This window comes from Bos mutus, chromosome 16, assembly GCF_027580195.1.
Source record: "Bos mutus isolate GX-2022 chromosome 16, NWIPB_WYAK_1.1, whole genome shotgun sequence".
Classification (NCBI taxonomy): domain Eukaryota; kingdom Metazoa; phylum Chordata; class Mammalia; order Artiodactyla; family Bovidae; genus Bos; species Bos mutus.
Window position 1 is genome coordinate 19,130,068 of NC_091632.1, and position 18,953 is coordinate 19,149,020.

Below are 18,953 nucleotides of genomic sequence, written 5' to 3' on the forward strand. Positions count from 1 at the left end.
CAGTGTTCTCTGGTGATCTAAATGGGAAGGAAATCTAAAAAAGAGGGGATATGTATACTTAAAATCGATTCACTTTGCTGTACAGTAGAAACTAACACAATATTGTTAAGTAACTATACTCCAATAAAAATTAATAAAAAATAAACATAAAAGTTTGGTGTTTTTCTCTTTTGAGACATTTGAAAACCTGAACAGCCGTCTGTCCCAAGAGATTGTTTCACGTGTCACAATTCATCCCAGGTCTCCTACCTTGGAGAGAATGGAGAAATGAGCTGGGTTTCTTTGGCCCAAGTAATGATGGGTGGGGGTAAACCCTTCACTTCACACGGAAGGGTCACCTCTTCTCCCGCAAAGACTGAGATCTCAACAGGCTTATCCTGGGATGGTCCCCTTTGGTCTCCGAACACCCTGGGCCTTACTAAAACAAACACAGGTTTGGGAAGGGAAAGAGTACATTGAAACAAAGCACACTTTAAGTTAAAAACAGGACCACTAACATTCTTAAATAATTTTCAAGAAGATTCTGTTGATTTCAAAGTTTGGGGACATATCTAAAGCTTTCCATAAACATTTACTGTGAGACCTTAATGGAAAATGACTAGAACATTTTCCTTTTCAGCTCTTCCTTTCACAACACAATGAAAAGGTCCGCCGAAATGCCCTTTCAGAATGTGTCATATGTAAAGCAACCCCTCAAGGCAGAGCGCTGACCAAGACATAGCTGAGGTTTGGCTTTGCTAGGAGCCTTAACTACGTGGTGTTTCTAAAGAGGGTTGGGTGCCATAAGCATACTCCTTGGAAAAACACCATTAAATTTTTTCCAAAAGGCTATACCGTTTTTCTCCCTTTAAATCAGAATCTAAAGAGAGGAGATGTAGGTCGGCAGGAAAAGTACTTTTTTTTTTAAAAAAACTATAAACTTGGGGGAGTAGTTCACTTTAGGGGCTCAGGCCTCTGGTAACGTTATTTGGGAGAGAAATGTGAGTTTTGGCACAGACACACAGCATCAGAGAACAGTCGTCCACGGGGGCTCTCACCATAGACAGTCAGCTGCACTTTCCTTTTGGCGTAGCCAGCTGCATTGGTGGCGGTGCACACATACTCCCCGCTCTCCTCACCCCCAGGGGACACCACGTACAGACTCCCATCAGCCCCTGCGGAAAACTTAGCACTGCTGGCGGAAATCAGCTCGCCCTTCTGCAAAAGGACACAGTGAAGTGTTTTTTAAGATAATAAAGGAGTGACTTAATGGCTGGAAGAGGAAGAGAGGGAGAAAAAAGGATCTCTAAAGGAGAAAATACTAGATTGAAAGGAGGCTAACTTAAAGAAAGTTCCTTGTAAGAAAAACAAATAATGCCAAGGTGATAGTTCTTCCTACTAAACCGGGTCACCTTCATTCTAGAACTACCAAAACTGGAGAGGATGAGGAAGTAGCAAATGGGATGGGTGTTTGTGCTAAGATAGGCACCGTTTTGAACACTTCACATCAATTAACTATGGTAATGCTTACAACAATCTTATGAGTAGTAAATACGACAATCCCTATTTTACGGATGAAAGTATTAACTCTGGGAGCTTGGTGGGATAGCTTGCCCAAGGTGAAAGAGTCAGTCATTGGTAGAACTAGAAATTAAACCTGGGCAGGCAGGCTCAGGAGGCCAAACTCTTCACCTCCATTGTATTATCACAGAACAAAGGCCATTCGGGAAAGATTTTATTTTTTATTTCCCTAAAATGAATTAAACTTCTCAGTACCAGACACTGTGCAGTTTGTGGAGTCAGCTTCACCACCGTACTTTTGTGCAGGAATCTGAGCCTTTCAATTTAATTTACAGGTATCAAAACCAACTTCTCTATATTTCAGAGACTTTTAGAAGTATAAAATTAGATGTTATGGCTATCTGGAGAAAAACACGGTCCAAAAGGATACACGCACCCCAGCGTTCACTGCAGCACCGTTTACAATAGCCAAGACATGAAAGCAACCTAGATGTCCTGGATGGATAAAGATGATGTGATAAATACATACAATGGAAGACTGCTGCTGCTAAGTCGCTTCAGTCGTGTCCGACTCTGTGCGACCCCATAGACAGCAGCCCACCAGGCTCCCCCGTCCCTGGGATTCTCCAGGCAAGAACACTGGAGGGGGTTGCCATTTCCTTCTCCAATGCGTGAAAGTGAAGTCGCTCAGTCGTGTCTGACTCTTTGCGACCCCATGGACTGCAGCCCACCAGGCTCCTCCGTCCGTGGGATTTTCCAGGCAAGAGTACTGGAGTGGGGTGCCATTGCCTTCTCCCAGTGGAATATTACTCTGCCATTAAAAAGAATGAACTGATGCCATTTGCAACGACATGGGTCAACCTAGAAATTGTCACAGTGAGCGAAGTAAGTCAAAGAGAATTATTGTGTGCTATCCCTTATACGAAGAATATGAAAAAGAAATGATACAAATGAACTTATTTACAAATCAGAAACAGACTCAGAGACTGAGAAAATGAACTTATGGTTATCAAGAGGGAAGTACCAGGGGGAGGGATAGTTATGAAATTTGTGATGGACACATACACACTGCCATATTTAAAATGGATAACCAGCAAGGACCTACTGTATAGGGAACTCTGCTCAATGTTATGTGGCAGCCTGGATGGGAGGGGCGTTTGGGGGAGAATGGACACATGCACAGGTATGGCTGAGTCCCTTTGCTGCTCACCTGAATCTATCACAGCATTGTTAACCGGCTATACTTCAATATAAAATATAAAGTTTTTAAAAATTAGATGTTAAGGCAAAATACTCTGTGTACTAATTCTACAAACACCGTGTTTCATTATTATGCCATCATTTTACATTATTTTCTCTCTACCAGATTTAATTACATATGCTGTCTTCGAAGCTGTTAAAATATGGAAAGGACTTTGTCAGAAAATGTGTTTTTCCTTACTGCAGGGAAAAACCATAAAATGTCGTAACAGGGAATACAGAGTGGGGAGAAACGAGTTCACTCTTGTTGTCGTTGTTTAGTTGTTCAGTCATGTCTGACTCTGCAACCCCATGGATGGCATCCCGCCAAGCTCCTCTGTCCATGGGACTTCCCAGGCCATGGGTTGCCATTTCCTTTTCCAGGGTATCTTCCTGACCCAGGGATTGAACCCGTGTCTCCTACATTGGCAGGTGGATTCTTCACCACCAAGTCACTAGCAAAGTCCACACAAGTTCACATATCTGTCTTGTTTTGGCTTTGAGAAGAGTAGATTTCAAGACAAAGATTTGGACTCAGGGAACTTACTTGGAAAGTGACTCTCAGAGCCTTGAAGAGGAGGGTGGGAGAGTGATGCAAGGAGGAAGGAAGGCTAATAAAGGGTTTCACTGCCCTGGTTTCCTCTGGTTCTGGGTTTATAAGCTCAGTGTGTGCTGGTGACCCTCTGAGACACTATGCATATACACCTCAGAAGGGTTCTCCTGACAGATGAGAAGTGGGGCATGTATTTGGGACATCTCCCCCTCCCAGGAGTTAATGTTCCTGCACTTCCTGACCACTCGAGTAGCAGGCTGCATGACCCTGTGGGGCTTGAAGAAAACCCTGAGTCCCCAAACCAGACAGGTACATGCATGAGGGGTGACCCTGGCAGACAGCATGGAGCTGTCCACCAGAGCTACACTGAAGTCAAAATCAAACACTGACAGGGAATAAAAAGAGGATCTGCTGAAACATGTGAAGTGCTGAGAAAAATGCCTAGCCCACAGCATGTGCTATATTAATGTTCTCTGTTGTGTGAACACTACTTAAGGGTTAAATAGGTGAATGCACTAAGGACATGTTAAGGTCCCTTCCAAGAGGAAGACGGCATGGTTTTTCCTTTCCATAAGGTCCTATAGGAGAGTGACAAGTTCCACGTATGACTAAAAATATTCAAATGCTGTTGTTACAGCACATGTCATTAACAAACACCATTAAATGCATCCTTTACCTTGGACCAGGCAATAGATGGTTTGGGAATTCCACTTGCTTTGCACGGTAAAGTTACTGGAATGCCTTCAATGGTACTGAGGATCTGCTGTCCATGCTGAATGGTTGGCAGAACTGGAAAAGGAAGCAATATGCAAAATCTGAGCACCTACCCTTCCATTTTGCCTTACAAGTTTAAAGCTGAACTTTTTCATAACAAACCGAATATTTAGACGAACTAGCAAAGAATCTTTTCTGTTAAAATGTAGGGTCATTTGGAAGGGAGTGTAATAAAGTAAATACAACAGTTAGAATCTGAACGATTTAAATAAAATCTTAAAATGAAGTAGCAAATTATGTGTAATATGGTTGATTTTCCTAACAAAAATATGAGAGGATTGAAGGAAATCTTTCTTTTCCAGAAATTCAAGATAGAACTACACCCTAAGAGTTACACATTTAACGTATATCTTTCACCATTGTGCATTACACATTAAGCTGCACTGAGCTGACTTAAACTCACCTCCAGAGGAATGGACTATTTAAGTACTACACATTAAATATCTATCTGTCTATACACAAGAATCACTTAGCAAGCTACTAAATTTAACCTTGAAAATAGAATCTGTTTTCTCAAAAGGAATTCAAAAGTTATACTTGAAAGGCCTTAGGAACTTACATTTAAAAGTCTAAAATACAAGATTCTAAGTTGATATTTTTTGCTAGGAAAAATGGCATACCTTTTGATTTTAGAAAGCAACTGAAGAATTGACACTAATGAGTGAAGCAATAGGAAAGAGAAGATTTTATCATTTCATTCTGTGTAAATCTGCTAATCATAACCAGTGTTAGTCTCTCAGTCATGTCTGACTCTTTGTGACCCTATGAACTGTAGCCCACCAGGCTTCTCTGTCCATGGGATTTTCCAGGCAAGAATACTGGAGTGAGCTCCCATTCCCTTCTCCAGGGGGCCTTCCTGACCCAGAGATTGAACCTGGGTCTCCTGCACCATCTGAGCCACCAGGGAAGCCCAGTTATAACCTCTCTGAATACAAAAAATTACCATTATTTGATGTTCTCAAAATAATGAATTTGATTACAGACGCTCTCATACGTGAAAGTTCCTAACACAGCACAATGAACATCATAAAAGCGCATGTATATATATACACCAGGCATTTCCTTTCCTTCCCCTGAAAGATGGAGCTGCTCTCTAGGGCTCAAGCACTCACTGTATCTCTTGTCTTTAAGTCAAATATCCTTAGAATGATCCCAGCTACCCTGGAGTTGAAGTTAACCAGACAAGAGATACCAGAGACCTCAGTGCAAAAGCTTCCTTTTGGAAAAGCTTAGATTAGCTTTGTTCCATACTTGCATTTTCCTAAGACTAGTCTTATTCCTTAGAAAATATCTTCTTGAAGAAGTGGCAGCAAATTCCTAGCCCTAAACGAGAATGTCGGGCTACTCTTTAAAGCGAGAAATTTAATTCCCAGAATTATCACAGAATAGTCAACTTTCAACTTTGCTGTCATTTCGCGGCAATGTGGAATAAGCCATTTTCTTAAATGCATATTAAGTTTGACAGGTATAAAGGCAAATGTCAGCTATAAATGCAGGCACCAGTTTTCAAATCTGATGACACTTGAGTATGGAAGAGGTTTTCCTTTCCAGATTGCCAATCTATGTAAATGAACATAACAATGAAATGCTTTGTCATTTTAATTTGCATTTGTATGTGCATTCATTAATACAATTATTTTAAGAATTCATTGATGCCTTTACTATATTTTTTAATTGATTAAACCAAAGTATAGTTGATTTACAATGTTGTGTTACTCTCTCATAAAGAGCAAAGTGACTCATTTATACATATATATATCTTCCTTTATTCTTTTCCAGTATGGTTTATCTCAGGGTATAATAAATATTCTTAAAAGTGGAGAGGCAGAGTGATGAAATTCACATATATACAGAGGTATAGAAAAACTATAATACTGCATCACATCCAACTCAAAGACAAATCTTTCCTCTGGATAGCTGGTTGGTTTAGTCCATGTCAAATGGCTGGGTTAATTTTTTCTTAAACTTATGAACTAAATCAGTTATTCATTTTGGACTACGATGGATGAAATAATGTTCTCAAATGACCTCTTTAACTTTTCACTGTTAAATTTCCTTTATCTTGATAAACCATACCATTGGTTTGTCGGTCTTCTCCAACTCCTTGGGTCTGGCCAACTTTACAACTAATCATGTCACTCTCTGACCCACGTGAAAATTTACATCAGAATTCATCTCAAGACAAGATTCTAGGAATTGTTAGAAGTAAAAGGAAGATGACATGAGTACATTTCTACTGTCAATTGTCAAACCAGTCCATAAGCACCCTCTGGGAAATGTATGGGCTCTAGCCATACATGAAACCAGTCTGTTGTTCCATGTCCAGTTCTAACTGTTGCTTCCTGACCTGCATACAGGTTTCTCAAGAGGCAGGTCAGGTGGTCTGGTATTCCCATCTCTTTCAGAATTTTCCACAGTTTATTGTGATCCACACAGTCAAAGGCTTTGGCATAGTCAGTAAAGCAGAAATAGATGTTTTTCTGGAACTCTCTTCCTTTTTCCATGATCCAGCAGATGTTGGCAATTTGATCTCTGGTTCCTCTGCCTTTTCTAAAACCAGCTTGAACATCAAGAATTTCACGGTTCACATATTGCTGAAGCCTGGCTTGGAGAATTTTGAGCATTACTTTACTAGCATGTGAGATGAATGCAACTGTGCAGTCGTTTGAGCATTCTTTGGCACTGCCTTTCTTTGGGATTGGAATGAAAACTGAACTTTTCCAGTCCTGTGGCCACTGCTGAATTTTCCAAATTTGCTGGCACATTGAGTGCAGCACTGATATTCACAGCATCATCTTTCAGGATTTGAAATAGCTCAACTGGAATTCCATCACCTCTACTAGCTTTGTTTGCAGTGATGCTTTCTAAGGCCCACTTGACTTTCACATTCCAGGATGTCTGGCTCTAGGTGAGTGATCACACCATCCTGATTATCTGGGTCGTGAAGCTCTTTTTTGTACAGTTCTTCTGTGTATTCTTGCCACCTCTTCTTAATATCTTCTGCTTCTGTTAGGTCCATATCATTTCTGTCCTTTACGTCAAGGCTGTATATTGTCACCCTGCTTATTTAATTTATATGCAGAGTACATCATGAGAAACGCTGTGCTGGAAGAAGCACAAGCTGGAATCAAGATTGCCGGGAGAAATATCAATAACCTCAGATATGTAGATGACACCACCCTTATGGCAGGAAGTGAAGAGGAACTAAAGAGCCTCTTGATGAAAGTGAAAGAGGAGAGTGAAAAAGTTGGCTTAAAGCTCAACATTCAGAAAACGAAGATCATGGCATCCGGTCCCATCACTTCATGGCAAATAGATGGGGAAACAGTGGAAACAGTGTCAGACTTTATTTTTGGGGGCTCCAAAATCACTGCAGATGGTGACTGCAGCCATGAAATTAAAAGAAGCTTGCTCCTTGGAAGGAAAGTTATGATCAACCTAGATAGCATATTCAAAAGCAGAGACATTACTTTGTCAACAAAGGTCCGTCTAGTCAAGGCTATGGTTTTTCCAGTGGTCATGTATGGATGTGAGAGTTGGACTATGAAGAAGGCTGAGCGCCGAAGAATTGATGCTTTTGAACTGTGGTGTTGGAGAAGACTCTTGAGAGTCCCTTGGACTGCAAGGAGATCCAACCAGTCCATTCTGAAGGAGATCAGCCCTGGGATTTCTTTGGAAGGAATGATGCTAAAGTTGAAACTCCAGTACTTTGGCCACCTCATGCGAAGAGTTGACTCATTGGAAAAGACTCTGAAGCTGGGAGGGATTGGGGGCAGGAGGAGAAGGGGACGACAGAGGATGAGATGGTTGGATGGCATCAGCGACACACTGGACATGAGTTTGAGTGACGTCCAGGAGTTGGTGATGGACAGGGAGGCCTGGTGTGCTGCGATTCATGGGGTCGCAAAGAGTCGGACACGACTGAGCGACTGAACTGAACTGATAGATGAAACACAACTGTAGACAAGCTGGCATTAGGTATTAACTCTTTTGGACCATAACTATTTTAGTGTTACTTTATTATTTCTTCAAGAATATTTAATATGAGGTTGGTGGAGATTGGCAGAAGATTGGTCTGAGCCTGAAAGAGGTGGAAGAGGCTATTTATAGGAAAAGCAGACAGTAAAAAGAAGATGGCCTGCATTCACTGGAAACTTCAACAGAACAAGCAAAATTTGGAAATTACTGGATTGTCCAATTCAGGCCCTAAAAAAGACTGAATCAACTACTAAAAATAAATGTTCTATTCTACTTTCATCCCTGTACACAGAGCTAGTTTTTAATACTACACTTTAGAAAAGCAATGTTGCAAAGTCTTCAAAGGAAATATTTTAAAAAATTATGACAATTTCTTAAACTATGTAGCTGTCGTCTATTGAGATGTAAAAAGTTGACAATGGTTACTCATGAATGGAAAAAAAGATAGCTTCTGGAGTTTTTTATTTGTGACCTTTATAACATGCAAAAAGATTGTTTGGAGAACATGAGATGGCCTTTAGAAAAGTTTAGGTCATTTCTAGCTAACACACAAAGGGGTTATTAGAAAGGACATGGCCGTTACACAATCTGAAAAGAAGAGGCAGTTTGGATGGTATAATAAGTTCTGCTGGCCTGAAATTAAAATGTATTTTTAAACATTCATTTAAAAGAGAGCTAAGTTCACTTTTATCAATTAAGAAACCACTTACAAAAGCCCTTGGACAGACTCAGCTAGTGACTCCCAATAATATCTTTTTGTGTACACTGGAAAGGGAAATCTGGAAACAGTCTTAACAATGTTAAATACTGTTCAAGAAATAAGGCTTTTTGTTAAGAATAACAATTAGGAAAGATATCTACTTCTCATAATTAGAGGAACAGAGTGATTTGATTTAAAGACATGGACCCAGTTCTGAACTGGGGAAAAAATTATGACGGGTGCGCCTCTTACCATGCACGTCCACAGTGGTGGTTTTGTTGGTGGTTCCGGCAACATTACTGGCCACACAAGTATACTCGCCTCCATCCTGCAAGCGGACTCTTTCAATATGGAGACTCCCGTCACTGCGTACAGTGATGTAAGGGTTTTGGACCAACTTGAAGGGAAAAAAAGTCATTTTTAATTAAAAAGGCAATAGTGTCTAAGCCAAAAGCAGATCTGCTTTCTTTTCCAACTGGGTTATTAAATGTCTTATAAAATAACAAATTCATTTTAACATCCTTAAGTGAAAAATGATGAGCATAAAATGTTACCAAGCGTCGTAACATTCGTATGTCATTGTGATATACCACCAAAAACTCTATCCACTAACATCTGTCAGAATTATGCATATGTTGGAAAGGGAAAGAAATAGAAACAACATTTATTCCCTGTTTCTGTAATTTTGGTTATCATGCAGAACCCAAATTTGACTCTTAGTATTGGCTTAATTTGTTCTTTTTCAAGAAGACTTGATTACCACTTGCAAGCCATTTGACACTTTTATTTTGAATCAAGCATCACTCAAACTGAGAGAATGATCTCAACACCCACTCTATTCAGATACAAATATTAGAAGTCAATGCATGATACAGGAACTACATGAGAGAAGGGTGACGACAGTTTGTTAATAATCATTACCTCTAACTCTGTATCATTTATGTATTTTGTTCAATCACAGGGTACTTTAGTGTTCAAACAGTATCATCCTATGTCATAAGGGCATTTATTATTGAGTGAGGTGCACTAATTTTTCTCGGGTTTTTATGCAAATGTGAACATTTTTACATCTTATTTCATGGACTCAATTCACTTTTAATTGGCACGTCAACAGGAGAGTAAGTCTAAATATTCTGGAAAACAGAAGGAAAAATGCTCTGAACTAGATGAAAATTTATTGCCATAGATAGATGTTTACAGAATAATTCCTTAGACCTGTGAAAATTTTTCAAATTCCTTCATAATCACAAGTTATGCCTTGAAAAACAATGAGAAAAAATTGATCCACATTGTAAAATAGTTCACTGTAAAAGAATGTTTGAAGATAATAATAAAGATTAAAATATAAAATGAAATAAAATAAAATATAAAATGAAACAATTTTATGAGAATATTAACATTTTATTATGTCCTGCAAAGAAGGATATAAAATATTTAAATGCTATGAAAACAAACTTCATCCTTGCTTCATTTTTTACATATTCTGGAATTTTCTAGTAACACTGAGTTTAATTCAAAATCATAAAAATTACACCATTGACCATTTCTCCATCATATTAATTCCAAAATCATATAAACTGCATAAACATGTTAATACTGAAAAAACATTTATTTTTTAAATGTTTGCATATTTATTTTATTGAAATTTCAGTGGTTGAAACACACTGCCTCTTACTCAAGAAAATTAGGAATAGGAAAGCATGGATTTAAAATGCTCTTACCATGGCTGAATTCTTAATCCACCGACGTTCTGGAATGGGATTTCCAGCCAGTAGAGCACAAGGCAAAGTAAGCTGCTGTCCTTCAATTACACTGGTCACTGGGGGGCTGATTCCAATGAGTGGAGCGACTAAATCAGAGAGAACACACAGCCGCCATCAGCCCTATTTCACTCAAAAGGAAGGCCCATTCTTTTATAGACCGAGATGACTACTAATGAAGCCATTAGAAAACCGAGTTTTCAAGAGCAAGATATTTAAATGCACAAATTAGAAGATAGAGATACAGGACCCTTCAAAGCAAAAGAGACTGGCAAGAGGACAAGTAATAGTATAGAAGTAAAGAAAGCTACATAGAATAGGTCTATGGCTTAAAGGCCAGAAAAGTCAAGCCAAGAAATTTGCAAAATATTCAACAGACAGATGGAGAGTGAGTGAAAGCACCGATAAATAGAAAACTAGAATCATCAGCAAATATTCATCTGGGAACTTATTGGACAAGGGACAATTAGAAGGGATGAGATTAGGAGGAGGCTGTCCTAACAGCTCAGGCAAACAGAATGATAGAAGGCACAGAGGCTTTGTAAGCATATCCCTTTCTAGAAATTGATGAATAAACTCAACATAAGTCAAAGTAAAAGCCCTAGTAAAGTAAAAACCAAAGTAAAAGCCCTAAGAGATTCTTCTTGGAAAATTTAAGCATATGTACATGCTGTTCCAATGAACAGACATCGAATATAAATTTAAGCGTGTGACCAAATGGGGACTTTGATAATGGGAACTTTAATCAGTGGGAAGAGAATATTCAATAAAAGATACTGTACCAAAGTCTTACCACTTGAAAAGAAAGGATTTGGTATTCCTACTTCATATCACACACAGAAATCATTCCATGTGGACTAAAATGATAAGTATAAAGAAAAGAACTAGAAAAGAATACCACCTGTGTGTGTGTGTGTGTGTGTGTACACTCAGACTTAATTTATTCAACTGAGCTTCATTTCTTCAGGTGCAAGGTAAGGAGCTTAAAGTGGATATCTCTAAGGTTATTTCCACTTTTAACATCAAGGAAATACAAAATAGGGTAGAAGGGAAGGACAGCTAATGTTGCAATCAGATACTTACCTTTTTTTTTTTTTTCAAATGGTACAAGGAAGAGATGAGGTAGTTAGAGAAGCCTGATGTTTGCAAAAAGTGTGCTAAGTACTTCATTGATCTTACCAAGTCCTGTCACTGTTACTGTTGTCTGGGACTGGATCTTTCCAAACTGGTTTTCTGCTTCACAAATGTATGTTCCTTTATCACTTGCCCATAAGTCTAAAAAGAAGAGATGATTCACTCACTCAGCACCACCCATTAACCACATGTGAGTCACAGTGCTGAGATGTGCGAGTGGAAAATATGATACTTCCACCTGGTAGTTCCCATTCTAGGAAAAGAGACATAGATAGAAAACAACAATCCTACTGCAGTGTGAAAATGCTCTCCCTTGAGCTTCAGACCATGAGCTGTCTGGTCTGAGCAGAGAGACAGAAGTGTCTGACGGCATGGGAGGAGTTAGGGAAGGAGTCACATAGGAGTTAATATCTGCATGTGCGTGTGCGCTAAGTCGTGTCAGATTCTTTGCGACCCCATGGACTGTAGCCCTCCAGGCTCCTCTGTCCTTGGGATTTCCCAAGCAAGAATACTGGAATGTGTTGCCATTTCCTCTTCCAGGGGATTTTTCCAACCCAGGAATTGAACCCATATCTCCAGCCCCTCCTGCATTGCAGGTGGGTTCTTTACTTCTGAGCCACGAGGGAAGCCTGAGCTATACCTTAAACACCTTAAACAACAGGTAGAACAGAGGAAGGGCAGTCCAAACCCAATCGGCTCAAAGGCAAGAACATGACTTGAAAAATCATGCTCTGTTCAAAGAATGGAAATATGTATCACCTCCCTGGGGACATTTTGGAGGCTGGCAGGAGAGACTGTTTTCATTGGTACAATGATTAGGGAGGCTTCACCCGTGACTCAGCAGTAGAGAATCCATCTGTAATGCAGGAAACCTGGAGATGTGGATTTGACCCCTGGGTCGGGAAGAGCCCCTGGAGGAGAAAATGGCAATGCACTCCAGTAATCTTGCCCAGAAAATCCCATGGACAGAGGAGCCTAACAGGATACAGTCCATGGGGTCATAAAGAGTCAGACATGATTTAAAATAACAACAGCAAATGATAAGGAGTGTCTACTGGCGACAACTAGGCAGACAATGCGGGGGATGGATTCACAATAGGCATAATATCCCAAGTTCAGCAAGACTTTTGAAGTCCCCACTGGAAATTTTTGGATTTGATGACTTTATTTATAATTATTTGAGCCTACAACCTAATCCTGTTTAAGTGGAAGAAAGAAAGAACTTTTCCAAAATTGTATACCATTTTAGAATCAGCCTAGGGTTTCTGGGTCATCAATCCATATTCCTTTATCACTCTACATTTTAGCTGTCAAATTCATGGTGATGTAAATAAACATGTATGCATACTCTGTGAGCACTGCCTGGATATTTATCTATTGCTGCTGCTGCTACTGAGTCGCTTCAGTTGTGTCCAACTCTGTGTGACCCTATGGACTGCAGCCCACCAGGCTCCTCTATCCATGGGATGCTCTAGGCAAGGGTACTGGAGTGGGTTGCCATACCCTTCCTCCAGGGGATCTTCCCAACCCAGGGATCAAACCTGGGTCTCCTGCATTTCAGGCAGATTCTTTACCGCTGAGCCACCCCAGGGAAGCCCATTTATCTACTGAAATATGAATTATTTTAAGAAAAATTACTTTGTTTTCTTTTGTACTAAATTTGCATGTTAAATTTTTTTATTATGTAGGTCAGTCAAATATATAAAATTTTCAGAGTAATTAAAAGCATATTTATGAAATATTTTAAATTAAAGATTGTGTTGGGGATAAGGGGAAGGATTACTGGGTTACAGGTTGTGTGGACATAATCAGGAGCCTAAAGATAAAGAAGCAGACTGCTGCCTTTTAAAAAGCATAGTTTTATCTTATGAACAACTGGGAAGTCAAAAGAAGGTTTTAAATAGGGGACTGACTGTCATCTTTGCAAATATCTTAACTAAAATAAGCACATTTTAATCTATTGATAAGACACTGACAGAGAAAAAATAATAGTTTTCCATTATGAATACATCCCTCCTATCTCAAAGAGTGCTGACCAAGTTTCTACTCTATTAACCACATGCATGTAACTATAGAATTGCATCTGGTAAATGCTGATGGCATGTACTCTCAAAATTAGCAAACATTCATTTGCCAAGGCAACTTTGGCAAACCACCTGGTTAATAAGTTGGAGATTATTTCTAACCAGGATATTTTTCATATTATCAATTCAGATTATTTTGAAGAGAAATACAAAATACCACTGAGAACTAAATTTCTAATTGCTAGCTTCCTTTTAGATAATTTACTTTGAGCAAATGGGCAACCACTGATGAATACACTGCCCTTGTTTATTTTTTCTTTTCTTTCATTTCCACCAACTGATTTGTTTTCAAGTCTTTTTGTTTCCTTCTGGGCTGTTTCTCATCACCACTGTGTCAACCTACCTGTGTGAGCTTCTCTATTCTTCATTCTAGCACATGTCTCCTCTATCCTGCAGAGGAGCTGTTCTGAAACAGTACTTTCACATGCCTTTTCCTGCCTAGGAAGCTTGGGGGGCTATTTGCTACCTTACCAACTACATTTCTTCACCTGCACATTTCAGGTTCTGTACAATATGACCCATCTATTGAGTAATTCTCATATGTACTAATATGGCCACTTGGCAGACAGTAGATAATAAAATATCTGAGGGAGGAACCCCATTTTGACTTCAGTCTTCACCATAGAGACTAGCACAAAGCTGAACATGTAAGTGCTTGTAATTAGTTTAATTTGTACTGAAACTTTAAGAGAGGTTAATGTACATTTGACATTGTTAATAAACATGAAAATCACTTATGGGGGGCTTTCTACAAAATACCCTAAAACGCATTTTTTAAAAAAAGTCAATTAATCATTGAATTGTTTTTACTCCTCTTATGCCATTATCCAAATATTCTTAACAATATTTGAAAAAGTACTAAGAGTTTACAAATATCTGAATGCTTAAGAGATTATCAGTAAAAGTTTGAGATGATGGAATATTTGACTTTTTAAAAAATGTTTTGCTCCAGATAGATAGTTTTTAGTCAAAATTGATAGTCAATAGGGTCCCTATGCATGTGATTATGAATTCTTGGCCCCAATTAATATTAACTAACTACTAGTAATATTTTACCTCTCTATACAACAGTTGGTACAAGAGTAAATAAGACATGATTACTTATCTACCTACAGGCCCAGGTTGACTCTATTTGTAATAGGAAACTGAGCTATAAACAAGACATACTGCTTCATAAGTCTTTATGATACAGTAACAACATAAAATTGAATAAAATGCTATTCATTTACGATAAATCCCAGGCATGAGTTCAGTATTATTTTAAAATGAAATTCAACAAACACAAAATGTGTTGGTAAGATTAAGTTACTATTTTGAACATATCAAGGCCTATGTATAAAAAATGTATACTTTCAATGTACATATTTGTATAAAATATATTTCCTTTAACCTACTTGAAATAAAGAGATCTCCTGTTCTTAGTTGGCTGATGGAACTCACTGAAAAAGGTCTTGAGAAGATGGGCATGTTGTCTACTCTTCGCCATTTAATCTTTGGTTCTGGATAACCCTGGACATAGCAAGGTAATGTCACATTTGAGCCAATCTCCACAGATACATCAGTAGGTTCTTGTATAAAAACTGGAGGTGCTGGAAGATATTTAAAGTGAGAAAAAAAAAACAGTTATTGGTATCGTATACAGGCACATGAAATAGATATTAATTTATAGCTAATTTAATAAACAGTATGAGTAAACTGCAGCCACAAAATTAAAAGATGCTTGCTCCTTGGAAGGAAAGTGATGACAAATCTAGACAGCATATTGAAAAGCAGAGACATTACTTTGCCAACAAAGGTCCAGCTAGTCAAGGCTATGGTTTTTCCAGTGGTCATGTATGGATGTGAGAGTTGGACTATAAAGAAGGCTGAGTGCCGAAGAATTGATGCTTTTGAACTGTGGTGTTGGAGAAGACTCTAGAGAGTCCCTTGGACTGCAAGGAGATCCACCCAGTCCATCCTAAAGGAAATCAGTCCTGAATATTCATTGAAAGGACTGATGAAGCTGAAACACCAATACTTTGGCTACCTGATGTGAAGAACTGACTCATTGGAAAAGATCCCAATGTGCCGGGAGCCGGTGAGGCATTCCACTCGTGACACAGGTCATGAGGAAGGAGGCTCGACATACGCAAAGGTGGGATTGAACCTCAGGAGTCCGCCCGGATATTCTCGAGCATCTTCCCCCAAAAAACCAGAGTCTGCCTACTTTATTGCTTTGTGCTCTCACCTCTGACTTTACTGGGGGCTGTCCCCTACCACCATCTCTCTCTCTCTGTCAAAGAGTTAACTTACAGCTCCAATTAATAAAGTTCCTGGGCAATTAGGAGTGTTTAAATCCAAACCCCTCAGATGGCTCTCTAACTCGCCTGACAAGTTTACCTGAACTCCTACAGCTATGCATACGATTGTTTACAGTCTCCCAGCCTTGAGAGGCACGGGAAGCTTAAGATATTCAAATAGCTTAGAGCCTCTCAGAGAGTTAGAAACTGTCAGAATAAGACTAGTAAGGGATTTCATTGATGAGTCAATGTTTGTTGCCAAGTTTTCACATCCCCTGAATTGTATCCTTGAATGTGTATTAATTAATAGTTGGTATGTAGAAAAAATAAGTAGTGGCCTTGGTGTTAGTAACTTTAGACCCTTAAGGTAATAAATTCTTTCCTTTGTTGTAAACCCATTACACATCCACCCTATAGGAATGCAATTTTATCTTCGGAAGATGGCGCCAAACCTTAAAATAATTACTCTTAGAGAAAATAAGTCTTTGTTGATAAGTCCTTGTCAAGAGTCATAAAATGTTAGTAGGCCTTCTGGCCAGAAGATGATTTAAATCACCTAAACCATTTGTATACGATAAATTTGCAGGAAAGAAACCCTGGTTTTTGATAAGAATCAAAGACTGCTGACTTTGCATCCCCTATTATCCTCTATGTGTAACTTAGGGTATAAGCCCCTGTTAAAAATAAAGCTATGGGCCTTGCTCACCAGCGCTTGGTTTCCCCATGTCATTCTTTTCACATTCTGGCTGAAGTCTCCATCTGGAGCGCGGAACCCACCACGCTTACTAATCATGCCTGGGCTTCTAAGACCCACTCGAGAAGGTGTCTAGGGTGAGGCACCTTCCGCTATTCGAGAGGGCGCCTGCGGCCTACGTAAGTGGTGCAAACTTCTTGTCTTGAAGTTTTATTTGTCTCCCGTGTAAACCAAGAGACTCAGCCTCTTTTCTCCACTGAATTTTCCTACTGAGCTATCCTCACTCTATTATTCTTTATATCTCTAATTAGCATATAAATAGTCGCCTAGGCTGTCTCTCCTTCGGATACCCTGGATCAGCTGGGGCTGGACCCCGGCACCAATGGTGGGAAAGATCAAAGGAGGAAGGAGACAGGGACAACAGAGGAGGAGATGGTTGGATGGCATCATTGACTCAATGGACATGAGTTTGAGCAAGCTCCGGGAGTTAGTGATGGACAGGGAAGCCTGGCGTGCTGCAGCCCATGGGGTCGCAAAGAGTTGGACACAATTGAACAACTAAACTGAACTGAATTTAATAAACAAACAACAGACTGAATTTGAATCAACTTATTGTTCATATACTACTATAAATATCTGTTTTAAATATTCTTGTCTGCTATTAAAAACACATTTTCTTAATAAATGAATAGAGGCATAAGGAAGTCCAACTATTGCCTTAATGTGATAAGATAGAAGCAATGACAATTTAAATCAGGATTTCCTTAACTAAAGAGAATCTTTCATTTCTGGAATTTGCCTTTTAGTTTATGCCACACTCCTCAAAACTTTAAATTTTCTAATAAATAAGTCTGCTTTGTAAAGAAATACTTTAGACAATTTCCAAAACTTACTTCTTTTTGTGGAATTTTTAAATAAATCAATTCATATCAGGGCTTATTCTTTAATAGACCACTATCTAACAAGCAGACAGAATTTAATCTTCAATTATATTATTGGTGTATATCACATTCTTGCTTCTCAATATCTTTTATATTTTTTTTTGTATTTTTGAGTTAAAGAAATTGAAGCTTAAAAATCAATAATTTAAATTTACAGGGTAGCTTTTGATAAATGGAGCCTAGGGAGTGATTAATCTTAGAGTTAAGAAATGATTCAGAAATTATAAAATTACAGATAAGAAATCCACAGTTATCTAATTAATTTAGGTAACCACAGAAGCCAGAAGGGAAAATGAGAGGTTAACAGACCTACCTTGGAAAACACAGGAATGCAAGATAGGGAGGATGCTGTCAGCAAGCCTGAATAGATGGCTCTCAGTATATCCCACAGAACTTATGAGTAATGATGTGTGAGGCATCAGGCAAGGAGAAACATATAAGAACTATTAGAGGTAAGATGAAGCCTGTTCAATATAGAGGAAGTACCCTAAGAAGGTCTCCTTAATAATGTGAAGATTAAACATTGGTTATGAATTGCAACAACTATAGCATATAGAGCCAGAGACTTGGTTAAGTCCTCTTCATTAATTATCTCATTTGATCTTCATAATATCCCTATGAGGCAGATACTGTTATTATCCCAATTTTATAGAAGCTGAAACAGAGATGGTTAATTTGCTAAGTGTCACATGGAGCTGAACAATGGAACTAGTATTGAAAATCAGACTGATCTGACTCCAGAGTCACAGTTCTTTATCATTTTGTCAGCAGTCTTTTCTATGGGTTCTTATAAATGCCCAAATTCAAGCTGTTTTCCACCTGGTAAAAATAGGTGTGGAGATCACTTCTCTCCTTCTAAATTGTAATTCTGGGACTTGGGTGTACACTTGTCTCCCAGGTAGCATTAGTGCTTTATTAAAGGAGGTCCCTTAGCCCAGGTTAACTTTGTAGCCCTATTTTCCATTAGTTCTCTATACAAATCTTATTCTCTGGACAATCAGAATTTGCTCCAGGCAAAGACTGACCTTTCTCAAATCAGCACCTGTGCCAAGACTACTCCTTTCAAATGCAATGTATGAAGTTGTTCTCTGGCTATTGAAATACTAAGGGTTCTTGAATGCAGTTCAAAAGGCCCTTCCTCAATCACCTGTCTTACCATCCTAAATGGATATGATTTTTTTCCCTCTCTGAGGTTTCAGAGAACTCACTCTATATCACTCGCATGGCAATGGCTCCATTCAGTCTCTTACTAGACTACACATTTGACTTTCTGCAGAGAATTTATATTTGCAACCATGTTTTTATCTTCTATAGCAA

At 38.9% G+C, this 18,953-nt stretch overlaps 1 protein-coding gene across 4 annotated transcripts in view; it reads right to left on the reverse strand.

Annotated features, from left to right (window-relative positions):
• HMCN1 (hemicentin 1) overlaps positions 1-18,953 on the reverse strand; it is a 538,357-nt gene that overhangs the window by 249,959 nt on the left and 269,445 nt on the right. For all 4 annotated transcript variants that reach the window (XM_070384783.1, XM_070384782.1, XM_070384784.1 and 1 more), the window contains 7 exons: positions 15,117-15,311; positions 11,684-11,779; positions 10,466-10,593; positions 8,997-9,141; positions 3,969-4,081; positions 1,038-1,197; positions 250-418 (listed from right to left, as the gene is read on the reverse strand). In XM_070384783.1, coding sequence (XP_070240884.1) covers positions 250-418; positions 1,038-1,197; positions 3,969-4,081; positions 8,997-9,141; positions 10,466-10,593; positions 11,684-11,779; positions 15,117-15,311 — 1,006 coding nt within the window. The remainder of the gene's footprint in view (positions 1-249; positions 419-1,037; positions 1,198-3,968; positions 4,082-8,996; positions 9,142-10,465; positions 10,594-11,683; positions 11,780-15,116; positions 15,312-18,953) is intronic.